General features: G+C 44.3%; 1 protein-coding gene across 1 annotated transcript in view; it reads left to right on the forward strand.

Moving 5' to 3' along the window:
- LOC135203116 (helicase domino-like) overlaps positions 1-16,671 on the forward strand; it is a 209,546-nt gene that overhangs the window by 119,159 nt on the left and 73,716 nt on the right. The window contains exon 20 of the mRNA XM_064232755.1: positions 13,803-13,970. Coding sequence (XP_064088825.1) covers positions 13,803-13,970 — 168 coding nt within the window. The remainder of the gene's footprint in view (positions 1-13,802; positions 13,971-16,671) is intronic.

A 16,671-nucleotide genomic window follows, 5' to 3' on the forward strand; every position in this document is an offset into this window, starting at 1 on the left:
ACGCGTTCGCCGAGGACGCAGGGCGCACTGGCGCCTAGGAGGAAAATAGTGTCGGAAGAAGCAGGACGCAAACGTCAGGACGCGGGGACCAATGGGACGCAGGACGCAGGCGGCAGGAAGCAGGCGTGTCTACGATGGACACAGGACGCAGGCGGCAGGACATCGAGGAGCGGCAGACGCAGACGCATCGGTTAGCCGCAGGACGCAGGCGGCAAGACATCGAGACGGCGGCAGGACGCCGATGCTTCGCTAGCCGCAGGACGCAGGCGGCAGGACGCTAGTCCGTCAACGAAGCGTAAATACGACGACGACTTGCAAGATATTTCTTCAGCAGAAGAAGAGTTGGAAGTAATTGAAGAAAAGAATACAGAACCTTCTTCAGATTATAAGGTTCTGACTTCACGTCTTATTGCTGTTTTTGAGGGGAATTTAAACCGACAGCTCCGTTATCCCCCTTATCACAGTTTTCCAAGACTAGGACTCCAAAGAAGTCCTCCTTCCTGAAAATGACGATGTCAATTTCGGCAAAGAAGGCCCTTCAACGGGTGAATGACTGGATGAAGGACGGAAAAAGAAACGAAGAACGGGGAAATACTCTTTTATTTTTCCTCCAGCTAAGTTAGCTTCTAAATCAGGAGTATGGTACGCTACTGGAGAAAGTCTAGGCCTGGGAGTACCTGCCTCCTCCCAGGGGGACTTCTCCAGTATAGTGGACAGCTCACGCAGACAGGCGTTACAGTCGGCCAAGGCTGGTGGACTTCCTCGGAATTTGACCATCTAATATTTAAAGGGATTTTTAGGACTTTCGAAGTCTTTAATTTCTTGGATTGGTCTTTGGGAGCTCTAGCGAATTCCATAGGAGAAGAGGATTCGCAGGACTTAGAAACAGCTAAGAGCATTATGTCCTGCATGGATAAGGCTCTTAGAGACGGAACGAACGAGCTGGCTTCGTTATTCACAGCAGGAGTGCTTAAGAAGAGATCGCTCTTGTGTTCGTTCGCCTCAAAAGGAGTTTCTAACTCTCAGAAATCGGAGTTACTGTTCTCTCCCCTTTCGAACAGCTGTTTCCTTCAGAGGTGATTAGGGATATAGCTCTATCCCTTTCGCAGAAAGCCACTCAAGATCTCTTTCTTCTTCGGTTAAGAAGTTCTTACCAACCAAGTTGGTGAAGAAGACGCCAAAGGAGACTAGACCGTCGCAACAGCCCTTCGAGGAAGAACATTCGCTCGACCCGCCTTTAGGGGTAAGGAGAGTACCAGCGAAAAGAGGAGCCAAGAACCCTCTAAAGAATGAGACTCGGTCCTCCAGACGACAGTGGGAGCCAGACTTCAAGGTTTTTGGGAAGTCTGGCAACAAATGAAGGCAGATCCCTGGGCTGTCAACGTAGCTCGGGAAGGATACAAGATTCCTTTCGTGAAAAAGACCCCCTCTCGCAAACATCTCGAGAGCCCTCGGGGCAAATTACAACGATTTAGAGAAGAAAGCGGCTCTGTGGGAGCAAGTAGCTTCCATGCTAGAGAAAGGAGCAATAGAACCTGTTCTGGATCACGAATCTCCGGGATTTTACAACCGTCTGTTCCTGGTTGCAAAGTCCTCGGGAGGTTGGAGGCCAGTGCTGGACGTAAGTCAACTGAATCTTTCGTAGAAAAGACCAGTTCACTATGGAGACGAACGATTCAGTACTGGCAGCGGTACGTCCAGGGGACTGGATGGCGACTCTGGACTTACAAGGACGCATACTTTCATATTCCGATCATCCAGGAAGCAGGAAGTATCTAAGGTTTGTGATTCAGGACAGGGTCTTTCAGTTCAAGGCCCTAGCTTCGCCTTTGCACAGCCCCTCAAGTATTCACGAGGATGATGTCCAATGTGGCGAGATGGCTACATTTAAGAGGGATCAGAGTGTCTTGTATCTGGACGACTGGTTGATAAGATCCCAGTCGAGGAATTCAATGTCTGGAGGACGTAAGTCAAACATTGGACTTAGCAAAAGACCTAGGTCTGGTAGTGAATATGGGAAAAGTCCCGTTTGCAGCCCCAACAACAGATAGTTTATTGGGGATTCAGATATCGGCAGTGACTTTTCGGGCTTTTACCGTCCCCGAAAGGGCAAGCCCAATGCAGTCAGAAGGTGCAGGATTTTCTAAAGAAAGACCGATGCTCTGCAAGAGAGTGGATGAGTCTACTGGGCACACTCTCTTCACTAGAGAGGTTCATTTCTTTAGGAAGACTGCACATGAGACCTCTTCAGTTTTTCCTGAAGGATTCATGGCCAAGAAAATCGCAACCGGATTCCTTCCAGTTTCTAATTCCGACCGAAGTAAAGGAGGAATTAAAGTGGTGGCTAACGCCAGGCAGGTTAGCAAGAGGGATGTCGCTTCAGCAGAAGAACCCAGACCTCGTCTTGTTTTCCGACGCGTCGGACGCGGGTTGGGGAGCGACATAGGCCCTCAAGAGGTGTCGGGACTTTGGAACAAGGACGAACAAAAGTGGCACATAAACAGGAAGGAACTGTTGGCAATTTTCTTGGCTTTGAAGCACTTCAGAGAGTTGATTCGAAAACAAGACAGTGCAGGTCAACTCGACAACACCACGGCTCTGGCATATATCGGAAGCAAGGGGAACTCATTCTTTTCCCCTTTACCAATCTGGCAAAAGAAATTCTGCTTTGGGCAGAAGAGGAAAAGGTCGGTGATACTCACCAGGTTTATACAAGGAGAGAAGAACGTGGGTGCGGACCTGTTGAGCAGGAGAGAGCAACTTAACTCTCGACGGAGTGGACGTTGCACATGGAGGTTTGCCAGAGCCTGTGGAAGTTGTGGGGCCCGTCCGGTAGTGGATCTGTTTGCGACAGCCAGAACAAAGAGATTACCAACATATTGCTCTCCGATTCCAGACCAGGAAGCAGTGGCGGTAGATGGCCATTCCTGATGGATTGGGTCAAACCTTAGATCTGTTACGCTTTTCCTCCGTTCAAGGTGCTGGGAAAGTGATGAAGAAGTTCAGGGAGAGCAAAGGAACGAGGATGACCTTAATAGCCCCGTTTTGGCCGGCCCAAAGTTGGTTCACAGAGGTACTGGAAGTGGACGGTAGATACGCCAAGGACGCTTCCTCTAAGAGTAGATTTACTCAAACAACCCCACTTCGACAGGTTTCACAAGAATACCCTCGCTCTGGGTCTGACTGCGTTCAGACTATCGAACGTCTGGTCAGAGCGAGGGGATATTCTAGAGAGGTGGCAGTGCAGTGGCTAGAGCCAGAAAGAACCTCCACAATCACGGTGTATCAGTCGAAGTGGGACAATTCCGGAGGAAGTGGTGTAAAAACAGGAAGTGTCTTCATCCAGTACCTCTGACCCAAATCGCAGATTTCCTTCTTTACTTGAGGAAGGATTTACACTTGTCAGTTTCGACAATTTAAAGGTTATAAAGAGTATGCTAACCTCAGTGTTTAGACACCAGGGATCTAGACATCTCCGAATAACTTAGATCTGAGATCTGATTAGGTCGTTTGGGACGAAGAAACAATCAGAAGGCAGGCCACCTGCGTGGAACCTGGATGTGGTCTTGAAGTATTAACTTCTAGCAAATTCGAACCGTTAGAGGAATCCTCCCTCTGAGAGATCTTGCTAAGAAGACTATCTTTTTAGTAGCATTAGCAACTGCCTAAAAGGAGTTAGTGAGCTTCAGGCCATATCGAAGAAGGTGGGATGGAGACACGGCAATGCAGTGTGTTCATTCCAAGAAGGTTTCTTGGCCAAGAATGAGGATTCAGCTAATCCTTGGCCAAGATCCTTTGAAGTTTTGGGTCTAGCTGAATTGGTCGGTAACGAGCCAAGAAAGACTTCTCTGCCAGTGAGAGCGTTGAGATGTTATATGGAAAGAACAGAGTTATCAGAGGGAGGTCTGATGCTCTGTGGTGTTCAGTTAAAGACCCCCACCTAGACCCATGACGAAGAACGCTCTAGCCTTCTTCATGAGAGAGTTAATTAAAGAGGCTCATATGTTGTGTGAAGAGCAGAGCTTTGGTATTTTAAAAGTGAAGGCTCATGAAGTTCAGGGCAGTGGCGACTTCATTAGCGTTTAAAAAGAATTTAGCCCTCAAGGAGATTATTGAATCAACATATTGGAGAACTAATTCAATATTTGCGTCTCATTATCTTAGGGACGTTCAGACAACCTTCGATAATTGTCAGGACGCTAGGTCCATACGTGTCCTCGGGTACAGTATTGGGCAAAGGAGTTACTACCCCACCTAACCTTCTTGTAAGCTAGTTGTTTTTATTAGGTGAGGGTTGGGTTTGTGTTTTTTGGTCGTCTGAGAAAGGTGCGGTACTTTTCTCAGTCGTGTTGGTATTATCTGGTGATGGTGTGTGTGTAGTTCAGGTAAATGATCTGTTACTAGCTTGAATGCCGTGGCATAAGAGGGCTGTAAGGATCTGTCAACACATTGGTCACGTCCAGTTGTCAGTTCCAGTCTTAGCTTCTTCAACATACAGGACACTTCCTTGTTGAGAGCTACTAAGGTTTAAGCAGGCTTAGAGGCAGGACCTATGAAGTCAGCTACCTTAGCAGGTAAGGAACCTGGAGTTTTAATTTAATAATTTTAATAATATTTTTTATACTCTAAGAATGTTGCTGTCCTTGACCCACCTCCAAATGTGTCAATAGCTATATATATACCTGCCAGGTAAGTGTGTCATACATTAAAATGAACGTTTTTATGATAAAACAAAGTTTAATGTATACTTACCTGGCAGGTATATATAATTAATTCCCACCCGCCTCCCCTCAGGGGACAGGTCAGAGAAAATCTGGGCCCAATTGGAACGGTTCCTAGCGCTAGCGCCACGGTAACGGGGTGGTGGTTGCCTGAACTACTAATAGGTTACTAGCGATTGCCGCGAGTTTTGAAATTTCTGCCAGGAGGAACAGAGAATATAGCTATATATATACTGCCAGGTAAGTATACATTAAACTTTGTTTTATCATAAAAACTTCATTTTTCTAAGTACAACCGAACTGGATAACATCCGTTTGGCTTGTATTTCAATCATCGTATACAGTACAAACATTACCGTAGTTTGTTATAAATGGCGTTATGTATAAAATAGAACTGAGATATCTTAATGTAATAACTTTATTCGCTATAGATCAGAGATCAATATAGATTAAAGATCAATTGGGAAAATATACTGTTAAATTTAAACCTAGTTATACCTGAAGCTGAGAAAACTGTTCAAGCTGCTAATGACTATTATCGTACATCGGCAACAAGGATAAAACTGCAGTAAATGTATGCCATCAAACAACCGTAGATAAAATTGGGATAAAATCATTTTAATCAAACTACTGTGCTTGAAGGAAACACATTTTACTGTTGGTTTCACGCCGATATAAGATAAATAACATAAAAGTTCGTATTACGATGATATAAAGGATTATTGCGAACTGAATCACGTAATTTTGTACGCAATAAACATGCCGCAACGTAATCTGTTAACAAAAAAAAAGTATTTCACATTCACAATGAGACACATTCAAAAAATATTTCCACCTAAAAACACGCTGTATGAGGAAAAATAACTGTCTCATATAAGTCAAGTATCTAGATATTCGTTTACGCTAACTAGAAGCAAGAGCATTCGCTCAGAATTGCGTTTTGGTGAAACAAACTCGTATTCATCAGCTGATTTCAAACCACAACATTGGCCGCTCTGCGGAATACTGGCTTAAATTTGCCGTAGTATTTTAAAATACAATAATATGAGAATACATACAATATTCTTGGATACAGTGAAATAATGTACTAACTTTTTAAAGGATTTATGGAAAAGATGTATAATTAATAAAATAACACAATGCATTTTTCGGAACTGGCGGACAAGAACGAACATGAAAAAACACCCCCTGACAACGTGGAGCATAGTTACAAAGGCTGCCTTAATTTGTATCTTATTTCTGTACAAAAATGAAAATACCTTTACGAAATATATTTTCATACACATTTTAAACATAAAAGCATAAACATTTAAAAAATCGACACATCGATCACTAAATTTGCACTCTTTTTAACTATATTTTCGGAAGAGCGGCAGACGGCGGCATACAAGAACGAACTTGAAAAAACATTGTAGTCAATAACTTGAAGGGCAGTTTCAAAAGCTGCCTTTTTATCTTATTTCTGCACAGAAGTAAAAATACCTTATTCGTAATACATTTTCATACACATTTTAAACACAAAAGCATAAACATTTATAAAATCGACACATCGATTGCTAATTTGCACTTTTTTTAAATTATATTTTCGGAAGAGCGGCAGACGGCGGCTCACAATAAAGAACATGAAAAACTTCATATTTGATAACGTGAAGGGCAGTTTCAAAAGCTGTCTTTGTATCATATTTCTGTACAGAAATAAAAATACCTTTCACGTAATACATTTTCATACACATTTTAAACAAAAGCATGAACATTTATTAATCAACACATACATAGCTAAATTTGCACTTATGTAACTCGATATTTTCGGCATAGAACAGCGTCAGAGGCATATATTTTACCCTAATACCTACGTAATAACTCTCCATAAAATTTGTTTATATAATTTGCATAACCTTTATGGTCTGAACGGCATTTCTACAAATGTATGAACTCTTTAGACAACGGCGCTAGCGGCGCTGTTAACTGAAAATTGTGCCGTAAAGATACCTTTAAAATGCCTTATTTTTGTACAAGTAACTTACCCAGCAGATATATACTTAGCTATAGACTCGGTCGTCCCGACAGAATTTCAAAACTCGCGGCCACACGCGACAGGTAGGTCAGGTGATCCACCATTCCCGCCGCTGGTGGCGGGGTCTGGAACTATTCCCGTTTTCTAAGCCATAATTTCTCTGTCGGTTGAACGGACAACACCTATTGTTCGTTCCTCCATCTTGGATTTCAACTCGTTTGCCGAGAATTTGGATTGGTTTTTGGTTTTTGGTGACGTATTCTGTTTTTTCTCTGGCTTGGCATACGCTTATTGTGGACTGTTTTTCGACTTTGGTTTTGACTACTCTTTCACGATGTCTGACGCTAAGGCTTCACCTATGTTTAGAGTTTGCAGTAGGGAAGACTGTAAGGTTAGGCTGCCTCCTAAATCGGCATTAGATCCGCATTAGTATTTGCGCTAAATGCAGGGAGAATGAATGTTCTTTTATTAACACCTGTGTGGAATGCGAGAACCTTACGGAGCTTGAATGGAAGGAATTATCATCATATGTTTAGGAAGCTTGAGAGAGATAGAATGAGGAAGGCTTAGCTAGGTCATATAGTAGATCTTGCTCCTTAGAACAAGAAATTAACTCTCCATCTAACAATTTTCCCTTAGCCTCAGCTGCTTCTCCCTGTTCTGAATCCAAAGATTCTTCATCAGAGAGGGAAAATGTAAAAGCTTCAATTAAGAAACTTCAAGCTCAGCTACGAGCTCTAAACCAAGGTAAGAGTGGTGATAGTGACTTGTGCAGTGTCCCCAGTGCAGTGGAGGGGGCGCTCTGACCGGTTCCTCATTGCTCCTAGGCCTAGACCTCTTCCAAACTCCCAGGACCAGGGGAGGAGGAATGTCGAAAGCCGCAGGGAGGATGCAGAACATCCCCAACGGTCAGGCGTCCCTTCGGCAGATCCTGTTGTTAAGTCCCAGGCTGCCTCGGATTGCCGCAGAAAAGGCGTCCTAAAGGAGTGTTTTTCGGCCTCAGACTCTTCCTCTCCTAAACGAGGATGGAGTTCGGCCTCCCGTTCGCGCCCTTTGAAGAGAGCCTGGAAGGCGCCTTAAAGGAGACGCTGCTGACTCCAGCCCCAGAGCGTTTTCCCGAGGATTGGCCTTCGGGACCTAAGAGGACTAGACAAGAGGAGCCTGCTCTTCAGGATCCGACAAGAAGTTTTTGGTTAATCTGCAAGAGCAGTTAGCGTCGCTCGTAGGCTCTTTTGCTAAGGACTCTACAAGGAGGAAGGATGTCTCGCTCCCTGTTAAGAGTTCCGCTAAGCGTCCTTCTTCATATAGGAGAGAACTCTCACGTTCTCCAGGGCGTTTATCGCCTTCGTCAAGGGGACTCGTCGGATAGGAGTTGTTCTCCTGAGAGAAGAGCCCTTTCGCCCTATAGGCTGGCTTCCCGAAGCGCCCTCTTAGACACAGCGCATCGAGCAGAAGTCTCGATCGGTTTAGCTACAAGGAACCGGAAAACCGATTTAGGTATCAGGATCCCTTGGGTCTCAGGACCAGGAGCCAGACAGACGCAAAAGAGGCAGCAAGACGCAAGAAAGGACGTCAAGAGCCTCTTAAGAACGCTGGATCAGGGACGTCAGGATTCTGCTAGAGGCAGGAATCAGGACGCTTTGAGCCAGGACGCCATGAGTCAGGGCGCCAGGAGTCAGGGCGCCAGGAGTCAGGGCGCCAGGAGTAGGACGCCAGAAAACAGGACGCCAGGAGTACGTTAGGCGTCAAGTGTTAGGGCGCCAAGAGCCTGTTAAGCGTCAGGAATCAGGACGCGGGGATCTTTTCAAGCGCCCTGAATCAGGACGCCAGGAGCCTAGCAAGCGCCACGAACCCGACGAACCTAGACAAGAGTCTAGTAGGCACAAGAGTGTTGCCGACAGACAGGAGCCATCACTCTTCGTTATAGGAGTGCTAATGTTCCGCGGCGTCCCCTTCTCGGGAAAGGAGTTTTCTTAGCCGGGAAGAGCCAGATCCTCTCCAAAACGATCTCCTTCTGTAGATCAGTTGGACCAGGTATCGGAAAGACGAAGAGCCCTTAATGTAGATGTAGCAGTTTCGGACTACAAGAGACTTTCTCTTTTGCTGCTAAAGGAGTTCGGAGACTCCTTCATCCTGCGGACCCTCCTTCACCAGGATCGTTGATGTCCAGCACTAAAGCTCTCAAATCGTCTTCTCGTAAGATGCGCCCCGCTCTTTGTATGAAAAAGGCATTGAAAAACTTTTTCAGAGTGGTTGACTTCCAGAAGGGAAGCGGGCAAGACAGTTTTTTTCCTGCCCTCCTTCCAAGTTAACAGGCAAACCAGGAAGGTGGTACGAGACCAAAGAGCGATGGGGTTAGGCCTGCCTTCTTCCGCGGATGCGGATTTTGCTTCCTTAGTGGACTCTGCTAGGAGGAAGTCGTTGCTGTCTGCTAAGGCGACTTGGGGCATGTGTGAGCTGGACCACCTTCTAAAGGGCCTCTTTAAAACCCTAGAAGTCTTCAACTTTATGGACTGGGCGTTAGGAGCATTAGCGAAGAGAGCTCAGGACACGGACTTTGTTTCCATGGAGGAACTTTCGAGCGTCCTGGTCTTGTCTGGACAGAGCGGTCATGGACGGTTCTGTGGAAGTTGCCTCTCGTTTTGGAACGGGAGTTTTGAAGAAGAGATCTGTCTTTGCTCAGTCTTTTTAGCAAGAGCAGTATCACCCTTGCAAAGGACATCTCTTCTTTTGCTCCTTTATCCCCGCACCTTTTTCCCACAAGAGACGGTTAGAGAGGTTTCGAAATCTCTTACGGAGAAGGCAACTCAAGATCTCCTCACGCACTCAGCCAAGAAGTTTAGGCCGCAGTGCCGATAGAGAAGAAAGAGAGACCCTCTTTTGTTCAGCCCTTTCGAGGGCCTCCTCTTCTAGAGCCCCTCTTAGAGGTCGAAGACCCAGAGGGGGGGGGGGGGGGGAGAAAAGAGTAGACCATCTAGAAGGTCCTTCGGGAAGTCTAGATGAACAGCAAGTCCTCCAGACGAAAGTAGGCGCCAGGGCTACTCCACTTTGCCAAAGTCTGGGCGCAGAAGGGAGCGGACTCCTGGTCCCTCTCTATCCTGAAAAAAGGATACTTGATCCCTTCAGGGATCCTCCCTTGACGACAACTCCAAGGGAGTTAACCGCCAGATACTCGGATCCGGTCCGAAAGCTTGCTATGTTGCAAGCAGTGGAAACAGTATTTGATTTCCAAGGAAGCGGTTAGAAACTGGTTCAAGATCTCCCAGTCCCCAGGATTCTACAATCGGCTATTCCTGGTACCGAAAAGCATCGGGGGGATGGAGACCAGTTCTAGACGTCAGTGCCCTGAATTTCTTTGTCTTGAAGAAGAAATTTTCAATGGAGACGTCTTCCTCTGTTCTATCTGCTCTTCGTCCAAGGGACTGGATGGTGTCCCTGGACCTTCAGGATGCGTATTTCCATGTGCCAATTCATCCGGCAGCAAGGAAATATCTGAGGTTCATGTTCCAAGGGAAAGTGTTCCAGTTCCGAGCGATGTGCTTCGGACTTTCGACTGCCCCTCAAGTCTTTACGGACATCATGAAGAATGTAGCTTATTGGCTACATCTGGAAGGGATCAGGATCTCGTTATATCTGGACGATTGGCTAATAAGAGCCCAATCGGAGAAAAAATGTCTGGAGGACCTTTTAGTGACTCTAAAGTTGACAAAGTCCTTAGGACTTTTTAGTAAATCACGAGAAATCCATGCTGGACGCCCCAGCAAAGTATTGTCTATCTGGGGATTCAGATGGATTCTCGGATTTTCTAGCGTATCCTTCGCAGGAAAGGAGAGAACGCTGCCTAGAAAAGGTGTCAGTCTTCTTAAGGAAAGAACATTGTTCCGCGAGGGAATGGATGAGCTTGCTGGGGACCCTCTCCTCGATGGAACAGTTCGTTTCCTTAGGAAGACTTCACCTACGACCCCCTTCAAATTTATCTGAAGGAGAAGTGGGATTGGAAGTCCAACAATCTGGGAGAGACTTTTCCAATCTCGAAACGGATCAAGGAGAATATCCGTTGGTGGTTAGATCCACAGAAACTAAGCAAAGGAATCTCCCTTCGCTTACAGAAGCCGCGCTAGCGTTGTTTGCAGAGCCCTCAGATTCAGGGTGGGGAGCGACCCTAGGTTCGCAAGAAGTGTCAGGCATTGGGAAGGAGAACAAGTGTCCTGGCACATCAACAAGAAAGAGCTAACAGCCATTCATCTAGCTTTGGTTCATTTCGAGGAAAACAGGTCTCAGGTCTGGGGATTCAGATTCACTCGGACAAACACAACAGCCCTCGCTTATATAAAGAAGCAAGGGGGGGACGCATTCCTTTTCCCTGTACGAATCAGCAAAGGATCTGCTGATTTGGGCACAGGAAAGGAAGATCTCTCTCCTCACAAGGTTTGTACAGGAGAGAAAAATGTCCCGGGGGGCAGATCTGTTAAGCAGAAAAAATCAAGTCCTACCCACGGAATGGACTCTCAATCCTCAGATTTGCCAACAACTGTGGCATCTGTGGGGAAGGCCCAATATAGACCTGTTCGCGACCAACAAGAACCACAGATTAGAAACCTATTGCTCCCGATCTCGGATCCTCAAGCAGTAGCAGTAGACAGCTTTCTGCTAGATTGGACGGGCTTGGACGCGTACGCCTTCCCTCCTTTCAAGATAGTAGGAGAAGTGTTGAGGAAGTTCGCTTGCTCGGAAGGAACAAGAATGACCCTCATCGCTCCCTTTTGGCCGGCTCTCGATTGGTTCACAGAGGTGCTGGAGTGGTTGAGTGATTTTCCAAGATCGCTTCCACTAAGGAACGATCTTCTCAAACAACCCCACTTCGACAGGTTTCACAAAAAATCCTCCCCGCTCTAAGTCTGACCGCCTTCAGGACTGTCGCAAGGACTTGTCAGAGCAAGGGGCTCAACCGAGAAGTGGCGAAGGCTATTGCAAGAGCCAGAAGAGTCTCCACTTCTAAAGATATCAGTCGAGTGGGAGTTGTTTAGAAGATGGTGTAGGGAAAAGAAAATATCCTCCTCCAGTACCTCTGTAACTGAAATCGCAGATTTTCTCCTATATTTTGAGAAAAGACTGTAACCTGGCAGTTTCAAACAGTAAAGGGTTACAGAAGTATGCTGGCCTCAGTTTTTCGACATAGAGGAATAGATATTGACAAACAATAAAGATCTTCATGACCTTATAAAGTCTTTTGAGACCACGAAAGAACATGTAATCAAGAAGCCTAGCTGGAACTTGGATGTGGTCCTCAAGTTCCTAATGTCGGAAAAATTATTTTGTACCGGTCCGTCTCACGCAGCTTCGGTTTTAGGGACTTAAACAACAAGAAAGTCTTTATTCCTTTTTGCGTTAGCAACAGCCAAGAGAGTGAGCGATGTTGCAACGAACTTTGGAAGGTGGTAAAGTGGGGTTTAAGAAAGATTCAGCGATTTGCTCCTTTCAACCATTTTTTCTAGCGAAAAAATGAAAATCCCTCAAAGCCTTGGGCCAAGAAGCTTTGAGATAAAAAAGGAATATCTTCATTAACAGGGAGAGAACTAGAAAGGACTTTGTGTCCAGTCAGGGCACTCAAGTTCTACAGGAGAGAAGAAGTTGCTGAAAGTACAGAGCAGAAAGTCTTTGGTGCTCTGTAAGAGATCCGAAAAGAGCAATTTCTAAGAACGCCCTTACATTCTTCATAAAAGATGTAATAAGGGAAGCTCACTTAAATGCGAAGAAGAGCATTTCAAGGTCTCAGAGTGAGAGCTCATGAAGTGAGGAGCCAATCAGCTACGTCGATGGGCATTCACAAAACATGGGTCGACTTAAGGCTCTTAATAGAATTCGACATTTTGGAGATGTAATTCGGGGTGTTCTCGCTCGGAATTACCTAAGAGATGTTAAAATTTCGTACGAAAAGTGTCTTTGCTCTGGGAGCGTATGTTTCGGCGAATTCAGTGCTGGGAGAAGGGGCTGAGGCTAATCCTTCCTATTTAGTTTAAGGCTTAAATTACTATTTATTGGTGGTTGTTTTTATTGGTTAATTGTCAGAGGGAATAGGGACCTCTTACAATTCATAGATTGTAACAAGACTAACATGGTCAGGTGATCGGGATTGGCTTCAGTGCTCTTTGTGATTGTTTAATAACCTTAACTCTGTCATGTAAGAGGGCGAGTCTCCATTGATATGACAAAAAGGTCAAGGCTCTACCATGTAAGTGTGTCCAGCCCCCATTGGTACGATCCAGTATAGGCTCTGTCGCGTAAGCGGGCTAGCCCCATTGACACGATCCAAAGAGTTATTCAAAACATAGGTTCATTCCTCGTTGAAACTCTTGAGGCAAGCAGACTCATCGACAGTAGTCATGAAGTCTTCAGCCCAATAAGGTAGGAACTATGGATTATGTTATCCAAGAACATAGGTTGTTTTTTTCCCGTGTTTTTTAATGTATTTAGTTAAGTATTATTTTGGTTTTTAGCTGTCTCTTGCCCGCCACCAAGGGTGCCAATCAGCTAAGTATATATCTGCTGGGTAGTTACTTGTACAAAAATGATATTGTTAAGATACAATAAAGTTTTGTACATACTTACCTGGGCAGATATATACGATTAATGGGCCCACCCAGCCTCCCTCAGGAGACAGGTGTAAGAGAAATTATGGCCTTAGAAAAACGGGGGAATAGTTCCAGACCCCGCCACCCAGCGGCGGGGGAATGGTGGATCACCTGACCTACCTGTCGCGTGTGCCTGCGAGTTTTTTGAAATTCTGTCGGGACGACCGAGTCTATAGCTAAGTATATATCTGCCAGGTAAGTATGTACAAAACTTTATTGTATCTTAACAATATCATTTTTTTAATAAATATTTTTGACGACTGCCGTAAAACCGATTCGCCGTTGAGTGATTGCGCTGTTAACCGCAGGCCCCCTGTACTCTGTTGTTAGTGTTTTAGGTTGTCTTGATTCAAGATCAATTTAATTGGTTTGGGTCAGTTTCTCATTTTTATATATTGAAGAGTTAAACTTGATATTCATTTTATGCACTTACAGGCACAAGATCGTTGTCATCGTATTGGTCAGACTCGAGATGTACATATCTACCGCTTGATATCAGAAAAGACGATTGAAGAGAACATCTTGAAAAAGGCTAATCAGAAACGCCTTTTGGGTGATTTGGCCATCGAAGGTGGAAACTTCACAACAGCACATTTCAAAAAGGTATTGTTGCACTTATAACATGTGAAATCATAAGAAATATGCTAGTACAGCTATAGATAGGTAATTACCATCAGTAAAATATCAACCTTGTAGAAATTGTTGTTTTTCATGGGGAAACAGTTTTCATTTTAATAAATATAAAAGAAACGGGATTCCTTATGGTAGCTAATAAATCTTAGTATTCTCTACATGTATTGACATTTTCATGAGTCATATCTTATGTACTTTTACTTTATTTTTCCATCTCCAGCTCCCCAGAAACTTTTAATAGGAAGAATCATGGCCAGTCTCCTCTCTCTCTCTCTCTCTCTCTCTCTCTCTCTCGGAGCTTGGCCAACGCGGAACCAGAGGAATTTATTTCTGGTGATAGAAATTCATTTCTCGAAATAATGTGGTTCGGATCCCACAATAAGCTGTAGGTCCTGTTGGTTCCTAGCTATGTAAAAATATCTAATCCTTCGGGCCAGCCCCAGGAGAGCTGTTAATCAGCTCAGTGACCTGGTAAAACTAAGATATACTTAACTCTCTCGCTCTCAAATACAGTCTTCCTGTCAGCATTAGTATGATAAAACAGCCCTCAATGCTGATTGTTGATTAGCACCTTCATTTGTCACAAATTCTTCTTATACACCTACCTTGGCTACAGTCTAGATCTACTGTTATGGTATTGTCATGAGCCTAGTAAATCATTCATGTATCTTGTGCTATTGTGTTGCCCATACTATAAGTATTTGTATCAGAACTCTATATTAGATTCTTTATTCTAGATATGTAATTATATTGTAGTTTCTTCCACTTTGGATGGCACTTTCTGTAGCTGCCTCAGTTTAGTCTGCTACAAGTAACACTATATTATTAACAGTTTTGTATGCCAATTATAAAAAAACAATCTCTCTCTCTCTCTCTCTCTCTCTCTCTCTCTCTCTCTCTCTCTCTCTCTCTCTCTCTCTCTCTCTCTCTCTCCCCAATGTGTTTCAGCATCTTGGCTCTGTTTCTTATCAGCATGTCTACCTACAGTAAAGTATATAAAGTAAAGGTCAGGGCAATTAACAAACACTTCCTCGTTGGGGGTTAGTGCTGTCAGTACACCTCATGCAATGAACTGTAGGTGTTACTTAAGGTTCTTTGCAGTCCCTTCAGCCCCAAGCTGTAACCCTTTTCATTAGTGTTTCTAAACCTAAATTCATATGCTCTTCTTCAATCTTACTTTCCACCCTCTCTTTACAATTGATTCATAGTGCAATTGCAACACCTTCCAAACCTTTATGCTGTCCCAGTGCTTGGCTTTGGCCTAAATTTTCTATTCTGTTTTATTATATTAACAAACCGCAACATCTTGAAACAACCACCCTGAGAAGAGCCTTTATTAGGCTCAGAGGTCTGGATAAAATAATCCTTTATTATAGTAATACATCATGAGACTGTAAGACCTTTGTTGTAATTACACAAAAGCTTAGTTTCTTATAAAAAAAATTATTTGTCATTGCTTATTTTTCATAAGATTTGTTAATGAATTTTATGGATGTGAAAAGGAGGAAATTGGTAAAGAGAATTTATTTTATCAGTAGTAGTTGGCAGTGCAATGTGAAGCTGTGCTCTTCCTTGCAAACATTGATAAAATTACAAAATTGGGATTAATAACCTCAGGTCTTGGCTAGTATGTGATGTAAATGCTGCAAGTCCTGGTTTAACAAAACAAAAATGCTTTTTGTTCATATATGAAACAAACCTTCGGTCTTAATTTAGGATAATACTAGTGCCAAGCTGGAAACTAGTAGAATTAATTAAAAAACTTGTGAGACCAGAGACTTGGCATCCATACTAGGTCACTGGGTATTATAGTTTCCAGAATGCCCATGGCGTCCCGTGACCTATCAGTTACTTTCCAACCGCCTTTAAGATAGGACGTGATTACTTTCTATCTGTTTAAAGCCGCTTTAGTTTGCCCGTTTTATTCATGTTTTCCTTTTCTTTCTCTCTTGGTGATCTCAGTGTGGGTGTGATGTGCTAGGTGTATGTACATTGAGGGATATAGAGAATTTTGCTTCACCAAGGGAAATTTCTTCAGGATCTCGCAAGAGACAAAGGAAATGCCCTGGAGTGAATAGGTTTCCTTGTTCAAGATTTTTAACATCAGTATCTACGGATCCTCGTCCAACTTGTGTAGTTGCATAGAAGACGTATGTACTATTACTAATCCTTGTTCAGTTTGTCGTGGTTGGTCGGTGGAACAATGGGAAAGGCCAGTACAAAAGAAAGGAGACGCGGCCATCTTTTGGATGACCAAGCGTCGTCGGCTTCTTTTGTATCGGCGATACATCAGACTGCTCCATATGTTTCGTCACCTGCCTATGATGTTTCCCATACCCCTTCAGTTTCTTCTAACGATTCGTTATTGGAAACTCCAGGAGGGGTTTAGGGTAATTCTACACATAATTATGCTCTGTCATTCCCGGCAGGGAGGCGGGGAGCATCGCCATCCTTGTCCCAGATTTCAGCCCCCGATGTGCAGAGTTGAAGGAATGTGGTCGGCGTTAGGCCTACCAGGCATACCAACCTTGGAAGGCTTGCTATTTCACTATATGGCATCACGTTTCCATGCAGGCCCGCTGACTATGAATGTTCCTCATCCCCCTGACCTGCAATTGATGGGAGTGAATGTTACGTCACTGACAACAACATCGTTGTTTCCGGCGATGCA

This window comes from Macrobrachium nipponense, chromosome 24, assembly GCF_015104395.2.
Source record: "Macrobrachium nipponense isolate FS-2020 chromosome 24, ASM1510439v2, whole genome shotgun sequence".
Taxonomy (NCBI): Eukaryota; Metazoa; Arthropoda; class Malacostraca; order Decapoda; family Palaemonidae; genus Macrobrachium; species Macrobrachium nipponense.